This window comes from Brienomyrus brachyistius, chromosome 2 (assembly GCF_023856365.1).
Source record: "Brienomyrus brachyistius isolate T26 chromosome 2, BBRACH_0.4, whole genome shotgun sequence".
NCBI lineage: Eukaryota > Metazoa > Chordata > Actinopteri > Osteoglossiformes > Mormyridae > Brienomyrus > Brienomyrus brachyistius.
In genome coordinates, this window is record NC_064534.1 from 19,666,220 (window position 1) to 19,692,793 (window position 26,574).

Below are 26,574 nucleotides of genomic sequence, written 5' to 3' on the forward strand. Positions count from 1 at the left end.
ACCCTTGTGTGTTTCCCCTGCTCCCTGGACACCAGCATAACTCACGGGGTTGAGCATATGGCACAAAATCTGTAACCCTACAGTCACAGATTCAATGCCAGCCTCATTTGTTTTGTTTAATTATTGGATTTTTGTTATTCCTTGTACAGTATGTGCTGCAGTTGTTTTGCTTCCCTGTTTGATATGCCCTGCTTATGTCCTCTTTGACTTTGGTTTTGTCTAGTCAGCCCTCTGTGCAATGCCTCTTAGTTTCTAGTTTTAGTGTATTTTAAGGTTCCTTAGTTTCATGCTCATTAGAGTAATCTGTCCCACCTGTTCCTTGTTGTCCTGTGTCCATTTTGATTTGTTAATTTGATTATACTTTGCACCTGTTCTTTATTTTCCCTGGTGTTCCTGTGTATTTAAGTGCCTGCCTCTGTTCTGTTCTTTAGCCAGTCATTGTGTGAACGTTACTGTGTGTTTCTTATGCTGTCCTATTGCCTGGTCCTATTGCCTGGTCCTATTGCCTGGTCCTATTGCCTGGTCCTGTTCACTGTTTTGCTTAGTTCTGTAGTTGTGTTTATTCTATGTTTTTTTTAGCTAATTCTTTATTTTTCTTTTATCTTTATTATTTTCTGACCTCTCTTAATAATAATAAGTTTTATTTATATAGCACCTTTCATAAACTTAAGGACACTACAAAAACACATTTAACAAGGCAGGCAAGTTACATACAAGACAAATAATATTCATTGAATAGATGTGTTTTTAACAGGAGCCTAAAATGAATAACAGATTTTTCCTTACGGAGACCAAGAGAAAGAGCATTCGAAAGTTTAGGAGCTGTTACACTAAATGCTCTGCCACCCATAGTTGATAATCTGTGCTTAGGTACAGTGAGTAAGTCTGCATTGGATGATCTTAATGCACGGGTAGGAGTGTACGGAAAGAGTAGCTCGGACAGATAATGAAGGCCTAAACCATGAAGGGCTTTGATGGTGATGAGGATAATTTTATATTTGATTCTTGAAGAGACTGGCAACTAATGTAAATCATGGAGGACAGGAGTAAAGTGAGCAGATTCCTTAGTGTGCATAAGTAGGCGGGCAGCAGAGTTCTGAACATACTGCAATCTAGTGATATGTTTATTAGGGAGGCCATTAAATAATGCGTTACAATAATCCAGACGGGTAGTGATGAAAGCATGAAATAGTGTTTCAGTATCTTTCACACAATGTTACGTAGATGAAAAAATGTTGTCTGTATTAGTGAGCTGATGTGTGGTTGGACTGTAAGAAGCTGATCAAAAATGAAACCCAAATTACGGTCTGATGTTGAAGGCTCCACTAGAATCCCATCAACATCAATTTTTAACCCACGGAGGGTAGAGAGGACAGATTTAGTACCCACCAATAGGATTTCGGTTTTGTCAGGGTTGAGCAGTAAAAAGTTAACCATCATGCAGTGTTTCATTTCACTAATGCAGTTAGTCAGCAAGGCTGGGGATGATGATGCAGTTGGATCAGCTTTTATATACAGTTGCGTCATCGGCATAGCAGTGGTAGCTGAGACCATACCGATGGATAATTTGACCTAACGGGAGCATGCAGATATTGAACAGAATAGGACCCAGAACTGACCCTTGTGGGACACCTTGTGTGAGAGAAGTATTGGCAGATTTATGTTCCCTAATGAAGACATATCAATCACTAACTGATATAACAATCACTGATGTAAGATTCAAACCAAGAAAGAGCAGAACCAGAGATACCAATACTTACAAGTCAGGACAGCAAGATATTATGGTTAACTGTATCAAATGCTGCACTTAAGTCAAGAAGAACTAGGATAGCGGCCATCCCAGAGTTTGCAGAAATAAGTATGTCACTGGTCACCTTAAGCAAAGCAGTTTCCGTACTATGTAGGGTTCTGAATCCAGATTGGAAAGGATCAAGCAAGTTATGGAGAGTTTAAATAATCATTTAGTTGAGCAGCATCAACTTTCTCCAAAATCTTAAGATCTCTTGCTATTTTTGGCTATAATATATTTCCCCAGTATGTTTTTTAGTTGTGTTCAATAAACCTCTTGTTGTCTTGGCGCTGCTAGTGGATCGTCACCCTCATTTCTGCCTGCACTTTGCTCCCCTTCTGTGACAGCTTTGTTAAATAGAGAAAAAATGTGTGCGATATGAAGTACGTGTGTTGACCTGCTTCTCTTACACGTCACATTGTGTTGACATTAATGTATAGCATACAAACTCAATGCAAAAAAACATAAGCAGAAAGTTTTCATTGTTAAAAAATGGTTATTCACAGGGAATTCCTCAGCAATAAAACTAGAACAAAGCAGGTAAATTAAAATAAATCATTCTAAAATGTTTCATTGTCTGTACCCTTGCACAATGATAATAATACCACAAACAGCCTTATGGATCTTCTACCGTTGAGGGTAATACTTTGCAGGTGATTATAATACTGTACTGTATTGGGTTTCTTTGAGCATGTCAGAACTCTGTCTCCCTCTGCTGGCTACAAAATCTGCAAACAGAAGATTCCCAGACTTACGTACACTGTACATGCCCTTCCTTGCCCAGGAACCTGCAACATAAAGCAATTTTGGTTGGTTAACTAGATAATTTTAAGACAGGCCAGTTACAGTTAGACTTACATTTAGCCCAGGCTAAACCTGACACGTTATTTTGCTAACCCAAAAATCCAGCTTTGTGATACAGGCCCCAGATGTTCTACAAATTGTTCTTCAGCTATCTCCAGCTAGTATTTAAGCCTTTGAATTTGTGGTTATATTATTAAGCTCATGGGAGTCTTACTTACACAAAAATGTTCTGAGGGTAGAAGTAAAGATGACTGGTTCAGAGTTCAGATTGTAAAGGAGGTCGGTCCAAGCAACTTTAGGAGGTGGTAACCAGCCAATCAGATGTCTTGGGATGAGTTTTAGTACCAAGAACATAAAGATCATACTTGTGGTTTTGGCAATACTGGTCTTGCTACCTTGCTATATCGCAAGAACACAGGGACAAAGAAAGCACCAATAGTTGATTGAGACAGATGTGTACTTGTGTACTTGCTGCTCCAATACAATGTATGCCCAACATATAACCCCAGACGTAATTTTCTTTACTTTATCGTAGTATGTAATAAATGACACATAATGGAAATGTTCAGTATAAACATCTATTCCTGGTATAATTATGCTTTATTTCCACAAATAAAGTTTACACTTAAAATATTCTTATTTATTTCCTGAACTCTGTACAAATGCTATACAGGAAGGTTAATCATTTAAGTTCAGCAGTTTCACAAGCTAAAAAAAGTGAAGAACAGCAGGAAAATCGTATCTGACATGGAAACATTGCTCCAATTAAGGTAGTACAGTTATGGTTCACGCTTTCTTCCACCCCATTTGTAACAGCATGCAATGGTTCATAGGATTGTTCTCATTTGGCAAGGACCAACATCTCGGGATTTTTACCGCCCTCTGATCTTGTAATTTTGGTTTGGAAGATAGAAGATGACATAAGACGGGTACACTAGAACATAAGTACGATCAAGTACGCATATTGAGATTCAACCTTCGTCCTGCCTCCTCTAGTTGCTTGAATCCACATCCTCTACAATATGATTGGTTATGTCTCTGAACCAATCATTTTTCCTTCTGCCCTCAGAATATTTTTGTACGAGTAAAACTCCGACGAGTTAGTATTAAGTAAATAATACATTAAAATGTATTATGTCAATTTGATGTCACTTTCCTTGCCCCAGACTGTTTCCAGTCACTGTTGCTTCCTGTCAACCTTTTTCTCTGTAAACAGTAGGTCACTCCATACTTAGAAACATTTAACCTTCCGGCTATTTGGCAATAAAAGAACCTTTTTCACACAAAATTTCAGTTTGAGTCCTCTGATTAATTGCTAGCTGTGCCTTTCTAGCAATTGCAAGCATAAAAAAAAATTATCAAAAAATCTGACATCAGTTGTGATACAGTACAACAGGAATGAGGGGCAGACAGTGCAATAAACCTCTCACAAACTGATCTGAGACAGGGCAGACAAGTGGCTATCATTTAAATTATTAAGACACAATCAAGAGAGACAAAGAGCAAATCAAGTTCTGACATTAGTTAATATAATTACTATTTACAGTTTTGCACGATTGCCTAATACACTGCAGTGACTTTATGCACCATATTTTGGCTTCTTCAGGGTCTTTGAGAGCAGGGAAGAAGCAGACTGCTCGGCTACAGCATTAGTTTAGTTTCTTAGCTTTGACCGTTAGCCAGCAGCAGACAGTTCCCGTGTACGTCACTGCGCGCTTCACCCGGGCTCCGGCTCCTATGTTTCCGTGCACTATCTGCTTGAAAAAAAGTGAAAATAGTTCGGGTCGGGGCCGCATACACACCGGAGGCGGATCAACTGCTGCCTGGTTAGTTTTTAATCCTTATTTACCGTTACATTGTAAAAGGGATGTCGCTTTACATCGTCCAGAAGTGTGCTTTCTATGGCGTCTTTATGAACGATTTAATTGCTGCCTTCCCTCTGCTTCAGGTGATTTCAGGCCCTGAGGTGATCTCTTAAAATATTGTATTAGATGAATGTTAAAAATGAGATCATTTTTGTCTGCACAATTTTAAATGTAACGTCGTGCATATAATTTTTACTTATAATGTTGCCTGGTCGAATCTGCTTGATATCTCTGCTGAAAGAGGATCCCGCTATATTTCTGCATCTTTGGCATTTAGGAGAAAATCAGTTACATATCAACTTCATATGCACCCTGCGTTACATGCAAACCAAATCACACCTTAAAAATTGAATTTTACAAACACGTCGTTATATAAATGGGGAATTTTTTACAATAGCGAAGTGAGCAAATTAGTAATATAGCCCGTGGTAGTATATTACAGTAGGCTAATATACCAGCATAATATACCAGTGTTTCTTATGGCTAAAAAATTAAATGATAATTGTCTTCCTTTTGAAATTAAACTAATGTCCTTACTGACTTCTTGTGATACAGACTTAAATTTTCAATGGGGTAATATTGTAACTGTACTTCTCTGGATTATATACATGGACGTGTATTTTGATTGATTTAAGTAACTTCTTTTTTTTTTCAAAATTCATGAATAACACGGTAATTAACTTTTTTGTTGATTCTAGAATGCTATTGTGGACTAACTACTGTCCAGCTCTTCAAAGTAATATGTTACAGAAAAATATTACACCTGCAATGGTGCCACATGCAGAATGTGGAGCTCCTGGGTGTTCACAGACCTCTGGTGTGGCCATGTGCTTTGAAGACTCGGACAGTGATGTACAAGGCACTGGCCCATCAATTCCTGCAAAGGTTGAGATGATCATTGACAGCCTGAGAAGCTCCCTGTCCTCCCAGGACGCTGTCAAGGGGAATGAAGGACCAGGGCCAGCTAGTCACACTCTGCACAGGGCGGCATCTATGGTTGAGCTAAATGATGTTAAAGCAGAGGAGCATAGCCAGCACTCAGACAGCAGTGATTCGGTGGACAGAGAAATTGAGGAAGCTATTCAAGAATACTTGAAGGAAAAGTATGATAAGAATAGAATGGCAGCTGTTGATTTGGTGCAGGGGTCCAAAAAACTCAGTAGAAAAAAAGTGAAGCGTGAACTCAAGCCAAATAGCAATGCAAGCCTCGCTGCAAACAACAAAGTCCGGAAAACGAGGGATGTGGATAATAAATGCGTTGGGATTAAAAGATTTTCTGAGCATCGTTTGTTAAATAAAAACAAAGGACTCGGTAGGGGTTTGGTCCACAAATGTTGCTCTTCTCTAGAAATGACTAAACGTCCTGCAAACTCAGGTTTTCATTCTCACCAGGAAAAATATTTGTTTTGCTCCTTTGACAATGATGGCATTGAAGAGGAAACTCAGAGATATCAAGCTTGGGAAAATAAGGCAGTGGTTTCACATGGTACCTTTAAATCTTTAGAGTTAAAGGAAGAATCTGACTTCAGCACTGATGATGGGATTGAAGAGGCGATTCAGAGATACAAGCCGGAGAAACAAAACCAGAATGCCAAAGTTTCACAGACACTCTGTAAACCCTTAGAACTAAAAGAAGACTCTGAGTCTAGCAGTGATGATGGGATTGAAGAGGCGATTCAGAGGTACAAGCTGGAGAAACAAAACCAGAAAGACATAGGTTCACAGACACTCTGTAAACCCTTAGAACTAAAAGAAGACTCTGAGTCTAGTAGTGATGATGGGATTGAAGAGGCGATTCAGAGGTACAAGCTGGAGAAACAAAACCAGGAAGACATAGGTTCACAGACACTCTGTAAACCCTTAGAAGAGACTGACTCCAGCAGTGATGATGGGATTGAAGAGGCAATTCAGAGGTACAAGCTGGAGAAACAAAAGGAGAAGGCCGAACACTCTCAGATATTTTCTAGCTCTCTGCAGCTCGGGAAAAACCCTGTAGAAGCCATTCATCATTTCAAGTTAAAGAACCAGAAAATGAACCAGAAAAGGGTAACAGAGAAACACAAGTTCTCTAAAAAGAAAAACACGCAAAAGAACAAAGAACAAATGCCTATTAGTTTTAGGACAGATCAGTTCACAGGCTCTGAAACCCAGATGGTTTTAAAGAAATGCTCATCAAAGAAGAGAATGGAAGATCTGACGACTGTTCCAGTTACACCAGTAGTCTCCTGTCCCAGTCAAAATATGCCACTGAGCAGATGTAATATTAATAACAACAGTGTTTCTTCAACCAGAAATGTCCCACCAGTGAAGTCACAGATTGTAGCATCCGTTAATGTGAATACTTCTTCTGGGTTAATAGGTGCCAAGGCCATTCTAGACACTTCCAAAACCATCATGCCAGCAACCATGAATCACATGGTGACATTATCCACCAGCTCTGTTTACCGATTGTCATTCTTGAGTAGGGATTCCATAAATAGCCACGATAACAATAACAATAGCTCATTGGACAGAGGTGATAATGCTGCAAAGGAAGTCAGTGAATTACATGAATCTGATGTAGGAACTCAGAAGCAGTCATGTGAAAGAACACTGTCTTCAAGCAAAAAAGGAGCCATTCCCGAGCAACAAAACAAGGCCAACCTTTCCCATAATAAGAAGATGCGACTCTCCTTGTCTCGGAAAAGGAAAATGAAAAAGGATTTTCATATGGAACAAAGATCTCAGCACATGAGTTTGGTGCTTGGACACACAAACAATGGTTCGCTGACCAGCATATCAACAAGTTCATCAAATACCCTTGAAGATTTTGGTTTGAAGCACACTGCAAATACGGAAGAAGGCGTGAAAAAAAATGGGAAAAAGGACTCACTACACATGAAAGAGAATACTCAAAAAATATCAAAATCTCACAAAGAAGACTGTGCAGTTTTGAACAAATCAGGCATAATTTCATACAGAAGGGAAGACACTGGAGAACTGGATGAAGATAAGAGCAGTTCACTGGAAAGTGATGAAGAACTTCACACAGCAATTAAAGACTTGCTAAAAAGTAAAAAGAAGGCAATGGATACAGGGCTGAAATCCAAAAAGAGTGTTAGTTTTGGAACTGTGCAGTTATGCCGTTCGGATGGAAATATATCAGATGAAGGAACCCCTGCTGAATCAAATACGAGATATTTTGAGCCAGCCAAGAGCTGCATTTCAAAAAATGTCAAATTGGCAAGAAAACAGAAACTGATAAGTAACAGACGTTTAAAACGGAAAATGAATCAAGGCAGCATTGAGAGGCTGGATGGTGAGATGATCACAGAAAAGGAAGTGCAGACTGGTACCACAATGTATGGTACAGCAAGTAGCAATCAGGACATAGAGAAAGACTGCAAGTCTTTAGACAGTGACGACAGAATGGAGCATGATATCAGCGGGCTCTTAGTGAAGAAAGAGAGAATTTCCAAAGAAATAACAAAAGTTGTGGAACCATACAGGATTAGCACTAGACTTTTTGCTCATTCACTGGCAGCCAAGGAATTACATCTAGAATCTCAGCTGCCAGATTCTCAAGGAAGTGCTAAAGTTCAGTGCTCAACTGAAGCCCAGAACTCAATTGCTACATCTCAGTACTTCTCTGTAACAGAACAGCCAGTGAGTGTGGAAGAAAGGGTTCCTCAGAATATGTCCGTAGATCTGCGGGGACGCTCTAAGTTTTGGACTAATAATAATTCATATGTAAAGACAGAAGCGACTGAGCACACATTTAAAAATGACCAGCCGAATGAGGCGATTGAGCTTAAACCAGAAAGGACTGTAAAGAGGAGCCCGTTGGTCCCCAGTGCAGTGAAGGGAAATAACAAATTGGCTGAAAGCAAGTGTTTGAGTAGTGCAGTAGCTGAGAAGACGCTGCCACAGTCACACGACCAGAATCTTTTCCATACAGATTCTCTTAACTCCATCGATGCTGAAGAGATACAGTTGACAAATGCTTCTGACTCCCCAGCTCAGTCTGACATAAATAACTGCAATTCAAACAATCTGGTAAACACTTGCCACCACCCTCAGGATGCCCCAGCTGATGCCAGTTCCCAACTGCCAGCCTTTAATCCACCTACACATCTGGACAGATGCCTGGGTCAGATGAGACAGGGCACCCAGGTTCAAGTGCCTGATCCTACATTGTTAAAAAATGTGGTGCACGTTGTGGAGAATCGGAGTATGTCTGTGGATTTGTCAACCCACGGGGCTAACAATGTTCCTGCGAGGGACAGGGTGCTGGTCGTAGCAGATGAGAGTGGGAATCCAGAAAGAAATGTGGAACAGATGAAAGTAGAGGAGCAGAACATGATCTCTGATGCTGAGACAGACTATGTAGATGAAACTGACAGCGAATCAGATGAGAGAAAGGAAGCTAGTCAGAGCTCAGGGGAGAAGAAATTGAGGCATAGATTGTAAGTGTTATTTTACATTGGTTTGTTCAGTCGTGTTAAATTTATTATAAGCAAAAGCTACATTGCTGTATTTTACGATTGTACAGGTTTCTGACTACTGCCATCGATCCTGGAATGAAGTTCACGACTTACATCGCCTTAAATACACTACAGAGGCATGAAAAATACATTAAGGCCAGGACTCTTGCGTTTACAGCAGACCAGCAGGTAAAAGACTTTCAAAGTTGTACAGTAGTCAATACAAGATTGCACTATACTGAAATCAGAGAAGAAAATCATTTGAGATTTGCGTTAAATTGATTGTGCAGATTATGGGTGCGGTGTGATGCATGAACAGGGTTTGTTGTCTTGTATTTTCATAGACTGTTAAAATGAAGTTACCTGCCGCCTGTGTCAAGCCAAATACTGAAAAAGAGCAGCAAAAACACAATGGTGGCATGTCAGTTAATGTGAAGACTTTCTATGCAAAGACAGCTCCATTGCAGGTTACATGCAGCTTTTCTTTCTAAGGCAGTTTTGGGATGTGAATGTTAAGGTGAATCGATATAAAGTACAAGAATGTTAGTATGGATTTACTACTTACTGTATTTCTATCTCCTACTATACACAAATGCATCTTATATAAATACAATATTGTATGTAGAAATTATATTAGTAATTTTTAAGAAAATAGTAAAAAAGTATTTTAGTTTTAAGTCTCTCATTACATTAAGTGTATTAGAAATTTATGGTACTTTATTATGTGAAATAGGAATATTTCGTTGCATGTATTTGTAATTGTCTATAGTCTTTAGCTGAAGGTTTTACACACTTTTCCAGTGCATGAAGACTGAAGATTGAATGAGGAAGTAATTTAAATATTACATAGACATTCTACATACATGCTAGAATATGCAACAATGCAGATCAGAAAAACTTACAATTTGCACATGGAATAAATTTTATTGGACCATAAATCTGTTGTGGTGACATCAAAAAAATACTTTTTTTTTCCTTCAGAAAAAAGCATACATTTGGATAAAATGTGCAGGTGATGAAAGTAAACTGAAACTTTTTTTGGTGTCCTGCCAACTTAAAAGAGTAATGTCTAGCGTTACAGTCAAAATCACTGAACTGAAATATGCTTTTGTGATTACAATTTAAATGACTAACAATTCCATATTATTTGACCTCTTTTCAGATTAACAAGGGACAACCTATTAAAGGAAAACTCAGTTTCACATCGATTAACTGGTAAGATTCATTTTCTATTTTCTCTCTTTCATTATGGGACACAAAATATCCTTAGCTACTTTTTCACATTACCATATTAAGTTTAACTTAAGATTATATATTTCACTAAAGGAAAATTAATCTAATTTGAATCAGTTTTTTGAAAGTGGAGGCCAGATCCTTATATATCCACCTTAAGGTCCTTGTGAGACTGGTGTTCATCTTATGCTTCATTGGGCACAAGGCAAGGGAACAGCTCATCACAGGCGCACGTGCACAAACCCATACACACAGACACAGACACACACAGACACACACAGGCTCTCATGTACCCCAGCCCTGTGCCCCATGCTACCTACAATGGGCTCCATTGTCCGCCCCCCCCAACACCAGCAATTAGAGGATGGATGTGTCTGTTTGTTTATTTGATCATTTGCTTATGCATTTTATTATTATTATTTTCAGAAACCGTGAGTGACCAGCCATGTTATCCCATTTAGTTGTTAGTTCCATTGCAATGTTGGTCAGTTTTGTATTTGAGCAATTGGCAAAGTTTCCTGCCTTATTAAACTGAAAAAGATATTTAAAATTTTAGGCATTTGGTATATTTTTTGTTCACTATCACATTACGTATTTTACAATGCTTTTACTAACACTGTATTTAATACATTGTAATATATTTAAATTAACCTTACTGATTGTGTGGTTATCGGTATTGTGTAAAAAAAAATAAACGATAACACAAATATTGTATAAAAAGAAGTATCTTTATTGGTCTTCCAGACTACAATAGCAATATATATTTTTATTTATTTAGTCTTAATTTTGGGTAAAGTTAGTTCTCTTTATTAGCAGACGAGACGGTGTCATGACAACTGTATTCACAAAAACGTCTGGGACGCTTATCATACATGGCCGTTATGTTGGGTCCTGTAACTTTACTTTTATCCAGAGATGTGTTGAAGCCATTATCTCTGTACATGCCGCTTTTGAGTTTCTGCTCAGAAAACGTCCTGTTAGTCCCATTGAAGGTTGTCTGTAGGTAAAATACATTAGAATGCATATACATATGTTAGATACTTAAACATGCGATGCAGGTAGTTATAGTAATAACACGACAGTCTTTCGTTAAAATCGCTCACTTCTGGTTTTGAATATCACATAATAAAACACAAGGGCAAAAACAAAGAAATAATCTCACAGGCATTTCATGGACAGTCGGTTTTTTGCTTCCGTAAGTCTGGTTTGATGTCTGATATAACGGGTGGGCAGGTTTTTTGCTGAAATGGACAAGGGAATTGTAAAATTACACTGTGCCGGAATATCCGAAACATAAATTAAAAGCATGTAACAATGTCAACCCGTTTGATTCAGAAAAGCCAATACAATGTGAGATTACGTAAGTATATGACACAGCCTCCAAACACAGTCATGTGTACGAAATTAGGCTTAGCCATCTAGCTATAAATTACTGCTGAAAAAGAATCACCTGTATCCTCGAAAGCAGTTCGGGTTGTTAAATCGTCCGGGAAGGTTTTTGTCTACTCTGTACACATCACTTGTTGTTGGTGTGGTCGTGCCACTTTCCGCAGAGAGATCGGGCTTTTCTCCGTCCATGTGACAGTATTATGTGCTCCTGTGTGCGTCCCGTGAGAGAAACGCGCCGTTGCTATAAACATTTACGTAACTACGTGATGTCACCGCGTACATGAATGTACGCAACTTGAAGCCTTCCGCATGTCAGGAATAAGAGAAACACATCTCTGCAGAGCTACTATGGATTATTCTAAGAGTGAAAATCAAATGTTCTAAATTATAATACATTAAATACCTAAACAAATCGAAACGCACGTAACGCATGTTTGTATATGTAGATGTTTGTTAACTTCGTATGTATGCATGATACGTCAGTTGTGCTACCATCACAGATTTCACAAGAAGTAAATTTAACCAGATTTCTGTTTGATAATAAGAAAGTGTGTGAAATATAGGTAAATATTATTGTTTTCCAGTAGCAGATTCTTGTCCGGTCAGAGACCGGCGTATAGCAAGTTTAATATTCAACATTCATTTTACATTCAAAATGCAAATTTATTAGGCGCTTCAGCCATTTCAGTGAATTATGTCAATCGAGAATAACTTTCTTCATATGTCACAAGGCTTGTCTTTGAAATATTCATCGTGATTTTTTTTTTGCAAATAAAAATGATGTATACAGTACATGCACATAAAGCTAGCTATTAAGCTCCAGCACCATGTGACCTCATGATTTCAAACCAATTGTTCAGCAGAGAGTTTACATTACAGCTAACAATGCACTTTCATAGTCAAGACAATCAAGCAAAACCGCATGATTACATCAGGACGTCCCAAGAAAAACAGCAGGTTGTACACACGGTGAGAAGTTACAAATTGCAAAGAGACGTACGTGGATCAGGCAAGGATCATGCACGGATCATGCACAAATACAGGTAAGTATAAAGGTGCAGTCCGGACCACAGCACAACTATTTACGCAGGCAATGGCTGTTTACAAATTGCGCGGAGCATGCCGGGAGATGTAAATGAGCTCCGCTACGTGAAAGGCTACAGTCCAGTACAGTTTACTCGTGTACTTTGCTACCATAGAACCATAGAAGAGGCGAGTACTGCTCAACATGTGGACTCAAAGATGTCCCAAAAACCTCAAGGACCAAAGCAGTTGTTATTGACTGGGTAACTACTACTGTGGCATCAGGTGGCATTACATCAGACTCAAACATATGTGGAATGCATAGTGTAACTTGATTAACTATGCATGCTGCTCTGTTTAGTTGTACACCCACTGACACACTGATAGTAAGAAGCACACTCTCTCTCGCATACACAAACAGAAAAATGCACAAGGATGTTGCTCACTGTACTGATAATCTATACTAACAGACATGTCAAGAATAGATATTTTCGAGCTATATTAAACCCCCAAGACAGAACTCAATAGCACATACATACCTTACAAAACTTAATAAGCATAATTGATGGTCTATTGTTCTGTGTTCTAGACTCAGTGTGATACATGCAACTGATGGTTCCACGATATCTGGAATAACCAACAGAAAAATGACAAAAAATTCCAGCATACTGTACAACTGATTTCTTCATGAATAATTCCATATCACCTGATTCAAATCCAGAGAGGCAAGGTACGCTCTAAGTGGGGGCCAGACTGCTTTCTCATCATGACGGAAGCTGTCAGACACTTTGTGCCATGGGTGATAAAGCAAACAGCTGTATGGACTGTAGCATATATCACATGGTGCAAGAGCATAATAGCTTTATGTGCATGTATACGTCATTTTTAGCTGCAATGAAACTACAAGAGGAATATTTCAAAAACAAGCCTGTGACACATGAGGCACATTATTCTCTCTGCTGCACAGATGGTTTGAGATCATGAGGTCACATGGTACAGGAGCATAATAGCTTCGTGTAAATGTACACGTCATTTGTATTTGTAAAAGAAAATTTCACAATGAATATTTCAAAGACAAGCCTTGTGACACATGAAGAATGTTATTCTCGATGCTACACAGGTGGTTTGACATAATTCACTGAAATGGTTGAAACGCATAATAAGTTGAATGTCAAATGGATGTTGAATATTAAACTAACTTTACGCCAGTCTGTAAGAGAAGTCAGAAATAAATTTAACACTAAAAGTCACATGAATTTTTTTCTAGACGTGTGTTAAAAATGCAATGACATTTGTTTTAGTCGGGATTACATGTGGGTGGAGTGGTGGCTGTGAGGCTAGGGATCTGTGCCAACAATTGGAAGGTTGCTGGTTTGAATCCTGTGAATGCCAGAAGTGATTCTACTCCATTAGGCTCTTGAGCAAAGGCCCTTAACCTGCAATTGCTTTGTTCTGGGTATGATGTTAATCTACATCCAGCCCTATAAGGAGGCCTTTTATCTTACAGGGAAAATTTGGAGGTTAGTGGCAGGATTATCACTCCAATCACTGGAAAAAAAAAACTTCACACTGTTCCATTCCATTTGCACTATTGTGCTGCTGAGGTATCATCTGCTACATGGCTGCACTCTGGTTCTCATGCCTGAGGTGGTTTGTTGTGTGGTGAGTGTGGCAATGTGCTATATCAGTGTGTGTGCTCTTATCTTTCCTAAATACGCATGTGTGAAAGCCTCATATAATACAATAGATGGACGAAATAACAGAAACTACAAGCAAAACTGAAAAAGTAGTTTAACTTTGAAGTCACTGAATCATAATTACAAATGCAGCCACAAAGGACAGTCATATTTGGTTGAATGCCAGTTAGTAGTATGTATCAGAAAAGTTCGCTCTTTGATATGTTTTCAAAGCGACACAAGGCAGCTAACAGTGTCAAGAGTCCAAAGGATCTATATCTGAAATGCAATTGCAAAAACTGAAGTATCAAGAGGAACATTCTCAAAAGAAAAAAATAATATTCATGTACTGTTGCATTTTTCAATTATTTTGTCCACTCCCTGCTACAAGGCCAACAGTAAAGGATGGCAGATTCATTCGTGGTTCTATTGGAGTGGTTGACATGTCTCATATACCAGGACATAAGACAGTGTTTGACACTGGGTATGTGTCACGATCGGGACAGAGCAGACAGGCGATCGTGCGGGCAGGTGTGCAAGGATCAGGCAAACCGCACAGATTCATGGTAAACTACGGGGTTTATTACAGAGACGAGGACTGGGAATACCGAACGCCACAAAACCACACCATTACCTCAGTGACAGACAGGGAGACAGGTTGGACCAAGACTTAAATACAACAGGACTAAGCAACGTAATCAGACAGGGCTGGAGACAATCAGGGAAGCACACGTGGGTAATCGGGGGGCGTGGCACACATGAGGAGCCGACGAGCAGGGCATGACAGTATGACACAAAAATCTATTTTTGAGGGTGGGGCAAATGTAGTCAGATTAAATATTGAGGGGTACAGCCCCCCCTGGTTCCTATGCTCCTGCTCATATTGGAGAATGGTAGATTTTGGGGGCCCAATACTGGGCTGCCCCCCCATCAGCAGTATACATACAGAGTCTGGATGACTAGTGATGAAACTGAAAACACTAATGAGGTCCTATATATTTCAGTCTCCTGTATGCAGCCCCTTCTCATCATCTTTTTACGAGTAACTGCATCATCTGACCTTGGTTACAGACCCCATCGGCAGAACCAGGTTTACTGGGGTGCCTGGTCTGTAGCAGCCTCAACTTAATTATGTTCTTCCTCTGGTGGGAGTCAGTCAGTCCATGAGTGGCACATGGCTATGGACACGATTTCAGAGGCTCCTTTCACGATTTTGTTCTGATCCCAACCCTCCCATCAGCCAAATCTATCCAACATCCTTTCAATCTCTGAATTTAGAACATTGTTTCTTACAAGGTCAGAAGTTCAGTTTATGCTATAAATATGAGTAAATGTGATCTTGTTTTTCCAAAAGCATTAATGCTGCAATGGTGCAATCAGCTAATGCCACAACTTAAAATATAGTAAAGCTAAATTCCGTTGCTATCCTGAGCAAAGCTGCTATATAAGCATCTTCTAAGAAAAAAAAATCTATATCTGTCAGGCTACTTTTGTGTTTTATGTCATTACTGATTTTCTGTTATATATTTTCAAAAGCAAAACAAAAGATCAGTTATATTGAATACGATATTTGCACTGCATTCCAGCTACATCCAAATCAGAGCTCACATCCGGAAGGTAATGTGCAGCAACATTAGCGAGGGAGTAATCTGAAATGCAGTGCATGCTCTGCACTTAACTACATGTGTAGTAAGACTGATAGTCTGTCAGGAAACTCTGCACTTGGATTTACTAAATGTGGTTCAAGACTGAATTTCCAAGGGAAAAAAAACAAGTGGCAAGCAACTTAAAAACCTTCTGACAAGTGACAGATTTCTGAGATTGGTGTAGCAGTTTAATCACAGAAAGTATGATAATGTACACATTTTTTTTATCATGATTATTTCTAAATAAAAACTGGTATTTATATAACCTGCAGAATGGAAAACTTACATTTTTTCAAGGTTTTTTTATTTGTTAAACTACATATTTTGGTCCTTTTATCCAAAGGTGAACGAAGATAAAAGGTTTCTTTGCTATAACTATGTGGGAGTAGCTTCAGTTCAGCTTTCTTGTATATTCAGAGCTGGAGGTGCCAGTGTCCCAGCTGAAACAGCAATGACACTTTACAAAGCAGCTTCATCTCTCATCTTCTTTTCCTTAAAAAACTCTAAAGGCAAAATCTATATAACATCATACATCAGCCTCTTCCAGTTCCCCAGGGAGACATAATCACATATTACTTAAACATATTACATAAATGGCTAAATGCAACCCATTCACACATGTGAAAACATCTTCTTACACTGTTTAGGTGGAATATTATACTTTCACATATTTAATAAACATCCCATGTCAAATAACCGTGTTTCAGAAATAGTTTTCTAAAAGATTCAAATAGTTAACACATAAGCAATGTAGCCAACTCTAACAGAGCACCGACTTAGATCAGAAATCATAACAGAGAGAGAAGCAAAAGAATAGTCTAATGTTAGTATATTTCATATAGTATATGTTACTAAAGCAAAGGAAAAACTGTCCGTCTTGAAGGTTTCAGAAACTCAGCAACACACTGCCGAGTAACAGTTATAACGTAACGTAATATCCCCGGTCAGAGTCATAAAACAAATCTGTTCTAATCCAAACACAATTTAAATTTTAATAAACTTAATAGGCTGCTTATGTGCTCAGACGGAGTTTTATGACAGAATTTTAAAGCATTTAATAGTTCTTTATTAGTATTACAATGATTACAGATTAAGACTGGCTTTTAAAAAAAGGATCATGATAAATCTTTACTGTTTGATGTACCGTTACATTTTTTTAGCTGGTTTACAGCACTGTTACACTGTCCTCATTCGTACCTCATAATTATGGGCGGCTATTGACAGCACTGCATTGCAAGATTCATATTCTTCAGAATGTGCCCGTTTGATATAAAATTGCTGAAAGTGATTGTGATGTTTGAGGATTTGACCTTTGTGGCAATTGATCGATCAGTATGAACCTAGTGTTCCACAGTGTATTGACATGCTCTGCTAACAGTATCAAAAACCTTCGTAGCTTCAGAAAGCTTTAAACCGCTCATTAAATGTTTTGTACAAAAGGATTTCTCCCTCTTTCACACACACTTTTTTCAAACACCTCAAGACCATCATGCAATTATAAATGCAATTTATAAATTGCAGGAGGGAACTGAAGTCGAACATTATAGTATGAAAGCTTAGTTCATTGCGTTAATCATAAAAAAATTAACTCAAGGTCTTCTCTAGAACAATGAATAATTCTTATCACTCACAAGCAGCCCTGAGAAAGTTTCAGATACTGAAAAACAAAGTCAGAATCTGAAATTGTCAGCCTAAACTGTTTAGTTCAAGAGGGGTAAGACTTGATATTTCTATATATCCACTGAAACAAATCCAGTCTGAGGTCAACACTAATCAAAGTATACATTTTTCGCAGAAAGCTTTCCTGGGATGTTAAATCTCAAAGTCCACACAGCACAGGGCTTTAACTTCATCATTTTGCGATAGTCAGTACAGCTCACATTTCAGCAAAAGACTGCAAAAAAGCTTCTTCTACCTCTTCACGAATATTTTGTGTTGGAGATTTTTTTCCACAGCAGAGTTTTCAGGTTGTTGAGGACCAAAGAGTGGTGGACCTCCATCTGGCTGGCCAGGCCGCTGAGGGTCATGCACGTGTGGAGCTGCTTCTCGAGGTCCAGCCGTAGGTCAAGCGGAGCACCGAACAGCAGGTAGTCCTGGAGCAGCCTGCACACCTTGGCCAGGTTGGGCTGCACAACTTCCGTGTTGCATTGCCTGATGAGTTTGTCGCAAGTGGCCGTGCAGTCCTTCCCGTAGGTGCAGTCGGCGTTTTTCTCGCACCGGCGTCCCTTCAGAAACCGGCGCACTACCATCTCTGACACAACACTGTGAAGGTCTGCCATTCTGCAGTCATATTTTTTGTTGTAGCCGATGTGGTGTGGGCTGGTATCACACATAAAGAAACTGCCGTAAGAGCCATGGAAGACCTCCTCCACGAACTCTAACAGGCCGATTGTAATACGAGCACGGCGAGGCCAGGCGGGGGCCAGCCACTGGTTCACATTGACGCTAAGAGCCATGGGGACCAGCGACTGTAAATAGTGTGGGACAACTAGCCTGTAGAGAGAGCTGTGGTCCACGCGCTCTGTCACATACAGGTCTCCACAGAAACCGAGCAGTTTCGGAGTGTGTTCCTTTTCGTGCAATGCCATCATCAAGAGGAACTCATTCACCTGCAGGAGGGCCCAGATGGACTTGGCTTCTGCCAAAGACACTTTGCCATCCTGGTTGACGTCTGCTAACGTAATGATGTGTCCAACAAGGCTTCCCAGGGATGCCTGTTCCCCTAGATTTGACTATGCAAGGGAGAAGACAGTATAAAACAACTATCTCTTCCACATACATGATAATTATTATGTTTAAAATACATCTGATACAAATCCTATTTGTGCAAAGGAAGTGATTTTATGTCAGCCTTTGATAACACTCATTTTGTGTTTGACTTTGGTTTGCTATACTCAGTTTTTGACTGGAGACAAAATACACAATGACAGATAAAGTACTGATTATCTGTTGGTCATATTGTCTTTTTTCATTCATTACTTTCTATTCTGCAGATACTTTAAAGATAACATAACTAATTAAAACATTATATACTTAAGAATCCCAACCTTGAGAAAATTATTAATCATTTCCCGGAACTCGTCCATGGATGTGCCTCGGGTCGGCTTATCAAACAGCGTCACCTCCCGTCTGAGCTCAGTGTCCGGACTGCCATCGATCCGCAGTGCCTCTTCGACGCCACACTTGATAATCACAGACCTTTCATTCCAGACACCACTGTATACCTATGAGTGAAAAGATTAAGCTTAATTTAATGAGCTGGACTGTAACTCCATGTTGCTTATGTGTTTATATAGGCCGTACAGTACTGCTAGTACCTGGTGGGAGGGTGAGGAGGACAGACAGTGCTGCAGTACCAGCGTGTTGTCCTCACACTGGGCTTTGCAGGATGAGCCAGAGATGATGCCTCTCCTGTAATGATCACACTAGGAAGGGGGGAGGAACATACGGGAGACACACGGGAGGAAAAGTGCACCAGAAAAAACGTGACAGACCTTCTGTGCTCGAGGAACAGCTAAAATCTAATAAATAAAGTGATGGATTAGTGCCATCCTTGAATTCTGCATAATTATTAGGATTAGCAGGTCACCTGGTGGGAACTACATACCCCAGGCCATTCATATTTACCCCCAATTAATTTTCTGGGGATTTTACCAAGAAAAAGATGCAGGCTTGACCATGGTGATCCCTGCATTGTGTTTCATAGTTACCGTGGTGAGTGCTTTTCATTACACATTTACATATTGCCAGCAAGATAATCTTCATTGAAAATATGTTAGAGAGGGGCTTGGATGAAGTGTTTCAAAGCCCTGTTAGATCAGCAGCTACACTGCAGGGAAGACATGCAGTGCCTCGTTCTTTCTCCTGGACTCCCTGAGATTATAACCTCTGCCTTGCTTACAGTCTGTCATGAGAAGCCATGCAGCACTGACGTTAAATCTCAACCACGCTGCTGGCACTGCAGTCACGACTATAGGTAATTACACTTTGATACTCTAGTGGCTAATGAAATCTAACCAGACCTCAGGAACCTAAAACCAGCCACCAATCCATCCATCTTCCATCACAACTTATCCAGTAGAAGGCTGCGGTTAACCTGTTGTCTATTCCGGGAAGCACTGGGCACGAGGCAGTAGCAGTCTTTCATTGGATGCCAGCCCATCACAGGCTACACTGATTGGATGCCAGCACATCACAGGCTACACTGATTGGATGCCAGTCCATCACAGGCTACACTGATTCACTTAACACACATGCCTTTGGAATTTGAGAAGAGACCAGAGTATTCTGAGGGGACACAGGTGTATATGAGAAGAACTCTATACACCAAACTGAGGTAGAAATAAAAACCACACTATAGAAATATACACCCAAAATCATGCAAATCCATCTTATAACTGCTAATCATGGGGAAAATCTAAACATTAAAGAATTAATTATTATTTTTTTTATGATATAGATATAGTTGACGGCTAAGGTGTTTATATCATGTTTAATTAATATCTCTTAAATATCAAAAAACCAGCTAACGACTGAAAAATGCATTGATGTATTGCCAACACAAACAGGAACAGGAACAATTCCCAGTCACTTCATGACTTATTTTGCAAAATAAAAGGGCCAACTACTCTGGTCTGCAATTATATATGCAGGCATTTGAAAAATCATTTAATATTTTTGGAGTGGACTTTTAAAAATAAATTAATTAAAAATAGTTTGCATATGATATTTGAGGCAGGTCAAGTGCCTGATTAAAGCAGCATAATAAAAGGGATGTAAATTGTTCTTTGGTTCAACAGCAATCAGTGTGACCCCTGATGTGGGTGTACTGAGGCTCCACTGACAGGCAGGAGCGTTTTTGGTAAAAAATAGCGGCTGGTGGCTAGGATTTCCTATCTAACTTGGGCTGTACAGCCTTCCACATGAACAATAGTGGTCTGTACGTGGAGGTGTGAGCTCTGAGTGGTACAGATGCATGAAGGACCACCTAGATGAACAACTCGCATCCAGAACAGATGTCATATGCTGTCAGCATTGGTTGGGCACTGACAGAGGAACAGGGGCCCCGACAAATGTGTGCAGCATCACATGGCAGAGAGACTGTTTTGCCATTTGGGAAAAACAGAGTTCTCTTTGGTGGTGTTCATTTTTGTTTTTTTTTGGGGGGGGGGGGGGGGACATACACAAAGACCTGTTTCTGTGTCAATGGAGTTATAACTAGCTCCGATTACATTCAGGTTTTAAAGATCAAGAATCTACTTATTACCTTGGCCTAATTCTAACTATTAGCCACTGAAGTGGTCCAGCGTATATCCCCCAGCTTTTTTTAAACTCTTACGTAAGATAATTATTCCAGGAGGAGCCAGTTTCCTAGGAGACCCCATTCCTCAATGCTTCGTGTGTCACTGTTAATGTCGTTCAGAAGAACTTATTCACCTGTTAAATTGTGATAATCAAGTCTATATACTGTAATTAAGTCAGGGAGGTGCTTCCTGAACATTGTAACCAAAAGCTAATTCATAAGACCACCTGGACAGGCACTCTTGCACATGGGACTTAAGCAGATGGTTACCTACATATCAGATCGTTTAAATGAAGCTTCAAAATTAATTCCAAATTGTAGCGCAGGAATAAATCGATTGTTACAAGACCAAACAATATGGCCATGGAGAGTCAAAATTATATATTACAGGGAGTTGCACTCCTTCAGTTGTACATAACAGCCTATGAATTTTACTGCATGTACCCATCATTGCTAATGGCCTTATTGCTAAAATAAGATCTTATTTCACTCTCCTATACTGTCACACATTGCTAATCTCAAAAGTTACTCAACATAACTCGTTGAAGAATCAGTCCTTTAAAACACCAACACTACAAACAGGCAGTTTCTCCACAGCGATTCTGAGCCTGTGCCATAATTGAGAGCGAACATAAGTCAATACTTACGATGACCATGTGGCAGACGTGTCCTCGACAGAGTTCCGAGTATGAGGAATAGTGCATGTAGACAGCCCAGCTTCCCACCAGGACACCAAGCCAAGCCAGAAACAGGTACTTGACCTTTATGGCAGGAAGTCGACTCTACAGGGGAGGGGCGTGTAGAAAGAGTTTGATGTCTGAGCTTGGCTGAAAAAAGGGCAGGACCACTGCTGTTCATGACCTTAGCAAAGGATTTTGCCTTAGAGTTTTATTTCCATAAAGTGGTTAGAACTTATAGATCTCTCGATTATGTTCCCAGTGATGACTCAAACCACCTTATTGACTCAGTTTTCATTGACCCTATTTCAGTTTTAATTATTTGACCACAGGGGTTGCTCTGCTGTATCCTGAGTACTGTTAAACAAACCCTGCCTCGGGTCAATAAAACAAACAGTCCTCTTGATACCAGCAATTCATTCCCTTGCACATCAGAATAACCTTGTGAAGGATACCCTCAGGCTGTGTGTAAGATTCTGAGCTACATATAATAATTACTCTTTTGGCTGATAGGTATTTTTTTTGTTGTTGTTGTGAACTTAACTCTTCAACAAGCTGAGGCACTGTAACAGCCTGGCAGCAGCCTGTATCAATTCTATAAAGAACACCAGAGTGCCATCTTTCTATCAATCCATCCATTTTTGTTAGCCGGTCACACACAGCCGGTCAAAGCACACAGAGTCAATGCAACACGGTCTCTGAACCACCTCTGAAACAACTGCATTTCTAATTTATAAATTATAGCTTAAATAGATGCAGGCATTCCATGGCACGGCACCTTACTAATTAAGCTGATGCAGGATAATAATATTATGAACTTGTTTTTCTTATATTTTATATATCTTATATTTCTAAGAAATGTACACTCCCGTAATGTACTGCCTACTAACAGAAAATATATCCTGCATCTACCGTAAGTTGCTCTCCACAAAACCTGAGTAATCACATCCAATAAAATATACCTGAGCATAAACTATACTCGTGACATTAAAACTGCGTTAGACATCTTGCATAGTTATTGGATGTTTTATTACTCATAAAACCCCAGCTTTATTCTCGTGCTAATTTTGAGCTATCTAGATAATACTTCTATGTTTCTCGTTCTTTTGCTTCAGTAAATATTTTCACTCACAGCATATGGCATGGAAATTCTCACACTTAGTAAGCAGGGAAAATTAACTGCGTAGCACAATTGATTTTGTTGCCAGCGTAGATAGAAAAATAAAAGATTTCAGACCTGTGAGGAAACTTGAGTGTTTAATTTGTTCTCACATTCAGCCAAGTCTGCCCTCCTTTCACACTTCACTTAACATGGTGTCCAGCAGGACCACCAGGCGTCCGTTGCAGGAACAATCCAACTTTTCCCCACTGTCAACCAATAACTGGCAGATGCAGAGAGCCAGACTGTACATCGCTAACGCTTCCCAGCTCTGGCCCTCACAACTTAGCTTTTTGGCCAAACTAACAATTAGGGTCCATTAAATTTGAAGGAAATCCACTTGTTTTTAATTTGATTTTAATTAAAACTTCTCCTTTGGATACTTTTTCAATGCATTACATAAATCCAGATCAGGAAAGTAATTTATACATTGTATATGGTATAAATCGTATTTGCCTGAATACAAGACAACCTCAGTTTTTTTAGACATATTTTTGGGAAAAACAGCGTCTTATATTCAGGCCAGTACCTTAGTAAATTTCTGCCCTAGATCCATTACTTTCACTTCTGTACACCCTTGACTTTCCACTGGGGTAGAGGTGTACTCTTCAAGGATCTGTTCTACACATTATCACATTATTGGTCAGGTCCCCGTTATGCTCACAACATTAAGATGGGGGGGGCAGTGAAAACAATGAGGTACCCGCAGAGACAATGTGAAGAAGGCAGAACCTCTCCTTCCACTGATAAGCACAGCTAATCTGTCCATCGAGTAAAAGACGAAACATTAAAAAAAAAAAAAAAGTTTACACCAGCTAGCGAACAGAAAATTATCCATCCATCCATCCATCCGCTAACTGCTGGAGTCCATCACTGGCAACATAAGGTACAAGACTGGGGGGCACACCCTGAGTGGAATGCCAGTCTCTCACAGAAATAGCTAATTTTTTGACTGTGAGAAATTATCTTGTTTGTTTACTAGCTATTTATAATGTGCAAACAGTGGTTCTTTCGGGCTGTGAAGTGACAACAATTAGGAGATTACTCCAGAATGGTAAGCCAGGGAAGGGATTAATCATTTATCAATGAGTCCACAAATATGTCAGTGTACAAGGAATGCCATGGGGTGCATGTGAAATATTCACGAGGCTATCGGGAAACATCACGAGGTGGATATAACAATGATGGGAAAGAAATCCTGTAGAGTTTATCTGTGCCAACAAGGCCAGTCCAACACAGAGCAATAAGGATCACATATGGCGACTTAACGCAGAGACAACTGGTTGACTTTGTTTATCAAATGGTTTAAATAATGGGGACAGAGTAATTTAAGTGCACTTTAGGAAGAAAAATGATAATTCCTCGCTGCAACTGAAATGTGCAATATTTTGAAATTCTCGTTTGATTTCTGTTTCATGTTGTAGTTACTGGTCTGTGGGCATGACGGGATAGTACAACTGCAGTAAGTCTGCGGTTTAATGTATATAGATTTTTGTTAAGATATAGGAAAACATGATTTAGAAATGAGGCTTAACTACACAATACCATTGCAATATTAAAAGTACTACAGTAGGACCCCTTTCTGAGTCAGGCTATCAAAGCAGACTCACTTGCTCCACTGCCGTAGACCAAACTTTAAAAGTCTATAATAGGCAATCGGTCATATCACTGTATTAATACGCTTTTTAATACATTGCTAAAAAGGATTTCAGTTTTTATATTTCACGATGAACCACGAACAAAGAATGAAATCGAACAGCTACATTCCCACTGCCTTCATTCAGCAAACTGCGTATCCGCGTTTGCCCACTTTAAATCATGAAACTTAAGTCAACCCACAAGTTTCTTAGAGCAATAAAATGTCCAGAATGAGACGACGTTTAATTATACTTCATCGGGTTTTACCACAACGCTCAGCCAATTGCATTCATTTCTGATTTTAAGTTAATTTATTTAAATTGCCATTTACGACAGAGTCTTACTTAAACATGAGACACTGGCGTGATGCAAGGTCTGAACAGAAAATGCATGAAATATGGGGACCTGCTTTATAACACGATCTGCAGGAATCGAGGCGAAAACAAGCTATCCTCGCATAGCGGACCAGTCTTTTAACGCCAACATCGCAGGCGTGGGTAATATTCATTACGTAATGGAATAAACCTTCGTCCTTATAGCGCATTTTATTTATCTGATTTCAGATGAATGCAATACGGACATGGCCATTTTGCATGCAGATATCCTTGGCGTGCACTACAGCCATCTAACCATAAAGTCACTATGTTCATATTCTGACAGCGTATTCCATGATGAAAACAACTGACCTGCAGTCCTTTAGACATTGGGCAAAACAAGACTAGATGCGCAAGTCTTCGTAAACTCCTCATGCTTTGATCCCGATGGGCAGAGGACCGCTTCTTCTTCCTTTTATAGCTTCTAATGGTTGAGAGAAAAATAATCTGTGTTCCCGCTGGTTCGGGTCACATTTAATTTCAACGATCTCTCCCCACACCATTTGCATCATTCACTTTTGAGGCGTTTGATCTGATGGGTCGGTGGGGTGTAAATGTTGTCCAAGGTGAGCGTGTGTGTGCAAACGCCGAGGCGAAAAGGAACATGGAGATTTCCCCACAGCTTCTAAGCACAAGGTCTTCCTAGGTCAAAAAATTCCGTTGTATAAACCGAGCTACTTAAGCATCCACCTGTCCCGTAAAATAAGTTACGAAATTAATTTAATTTCTGTTAATATTAAGAGATTTATTTTTTTGACAATATTGTTTTAACTTGTGGTCCAATAAAAATACAATATATCGCATAATACAAATAGTCGTGTAATTGCAATACATTATATTAAGCATATTGTTTTTCAATTACAATTTAATTTTATGGATGCTCAAAACTCAATATATGCAGCGATTGCGTTGATTTGAATCACAGAGAACGGTAGCTTTAATTAAAGGGGAAGGCATGTGTTATTCGGCCACTTTTAGACCGCCGACATAAAACAGGTTATAATGTGCCGCTCTACTAAGAATAGGGATTTAATAACACGACCAGGGATCATATAAATAGTGGACACTCAAATTCTTATTATAATTATAAATTCACAATAGCTAAAATTGTTTTAGTGTTGTTGTGTAACTCAGTAAGTTCGAGCTCTGAGCTGTAATCTACATTCTAGAAGGTTCAGAGGTCTGAATCTCATAGCTAGCAAATTACTCATGTCACGTTTTGGCCCGTTAGCAATGCCCTTAACTGCTGCAGGGCCTCTACATGCTCTCTCAGTCTGCTGTATGACCCTAAACTTTTCTCGCTTTTGACAAAAGCATTAGTTAAATTAATAAATGTTGCTTTAACAAAAAATGTTTAAGTGAACTTAATACCCCAGATTAATCTGTTGATTGAAATGAATGGTTTGTTCTAATTGTTGCTATTGATAATGGCACATTTTAACCTAGAAATATTATGCAGTGTTTCAAATTTGCTGGATAAAGTCTACTTATTTATTTTTTCTTTCTTTCTTTTTTTTTAAAAAAAAGAATTGTAAT

The 26,574-nt window shown here is 39.3% G+C and overlaps 3 protein-coding genes across 4 annotated transcripts; 1 reads left to right on the plus strand and 2 right to left on the minus strand.

Moving 5' to 3' along the window:
- The first annotated feature begins 4,318 nt into the window (after positions 1 to 4,318).
- On the plus strand, positions 4,319 to 10,777 carry LOC125720318 (protein phosphatase 1 regulatory subunit 26-like). 2 transcript variants are annotated; one of them, XM_048995566.1, is made up of 6 exons: positions 4,319 to 4,419; positions 5,157 to 8,903; positions 8,990 to 9,110; positions 9,266 to 9,388; positions 10,084 to 10,136; positions 10,581 to 10,777. In XM_048995566.1, coding segments are annotated over exons 2-6 (4,044 nt in total). In that variant the 5' UTR covers positions 4,319 to 4,419; position 5,157; the 3' UTR covers positions 10,582 to 10,777. The 2 variants fall into 2 exon arrangements, with proteins under 2 accessions (XP_048851523.1, XP_048851533.1); XM_048995576.1 differs by lacking the exon at positions 9,266 to 9,388.
- Positions 10,778 to 10,871: 94 nt separating this feature from the next.
- On the minus strand, positions 10,872 to 11,794 carry pierce1 (piercer of microtubule wall 1). The gene is made up of 3 exons (XM_048998218.1): positions 11,605 to 11,794; positions 11,317 to 11,395; positions 10,872 to 11,151 (listed from the first exon to the last, which is right to left on the minus strand). Exons 1-3 carry the CDS (start codon positions 11,730 to 11,732, stop codon positions 10,951 to 10,953), a joined length of 408 nt encoding a protein of 135 aa, XP_048854175.1. The 5' UTR covers positions 11,733 to 11,794; the 3' UTR covers positions 10,872 to 10,950.
- A 4,260-nt stretch (positions 11,795 to 16,054) lies between these two features.
- Positions 16,055 to 25,942, minus strand: LOC125726326 (divergent protein kinase domain 1B-like). The gene is made up of 5 exons (XM_049002621.1): positions 25,351 to 25,942; positions 21,838 to 21,972; positions 19,206 to 19,313; positions 18,936 to 19,112; positions 16,055 to 18,620 (listed from the first exon to the last, which is right to left on the minus strand). Exons 1-5 carry the CDS (start codon positions 25,411 to 25,413, stop codon positions 17,808 to 17,810), a joined length of 1,296 nt encoding a protein of 431 aa, XP_048858578.1. The 5' UTR covers positions 25,414 to 25,942; the 3' UTR covers positions 16,055 to 17,807.
- Positions 25,943 to 26,574: the final 632 nt, after the last annotated feature.

Excerpts from the sequence above, each read along its gene's own strand:
- LOC125720318 (XM_048995566.1), top strand. The coding sequence starts at position 5,158 with ATGCTATTGTGGACTAACTACTGTCCAGCTCTTCAAAGTAATATGTTA. Across the intron at positions 8,904-8,989 it reads AAGAAATTGAGGCATAGATT|GTTTCTGACTACTGCCATCG; the intron begins GTAAGTGTTATT and ends ACGATTGTACAG. Across the intron at positions 9,389-10,083 it reads CAAAGACAGCTCCATTGCAG|ATTAACAAGGGACAACCTAT; the intron begins GTTACATGCAGC and ends ACCTCTTTTCAG.
- pierce1 (XM_048998218.1), bottom strand. The coding sequence starts at position 11,732 with ATGGACGGAGAAAAGCCCGATCTCTCTGCGGAAAGTGGCACGACCACA. Across the intron at positions 11,396-11,604 it reads AACTGCTTTCGAGGATACAG|CAAAAAACCTGCCCACCCGT; the intron begins GTGATTCTTTTT and ends TGTCCATTTCAG. Across the intron at positions 11,152-11,316 it reads CGACTGTCCATGAAATGCCT|ACAACCTTCAATGGGACTAA; the intron begins GTGAGATTATTT and ends TTTTACCTACAG.
- LOC125726326 (XM_049002621.1), bottom strand. The coding sequence starts at position 25,413 with ATGAGGAGTTTACGAAGACTTGCGCATCTAGTCTTGTTTTGCCCAATG. Across the intron at positions 19,314-21,837 it reads ACGTCTGCCACATGGTCATC|TGTGATCATTACAGGAGAGG; the intron begins GTAAGTATTGAC and ends CCCCCTTCCTAG. Across the intron at positions 19,113-19,205 it reads CCTCCTCACCCTCCCACCAG|GTATACAGTGGTGTCTGGAA; the intron begins GTACTAGCAGTA and ends TTTCACTCATAG.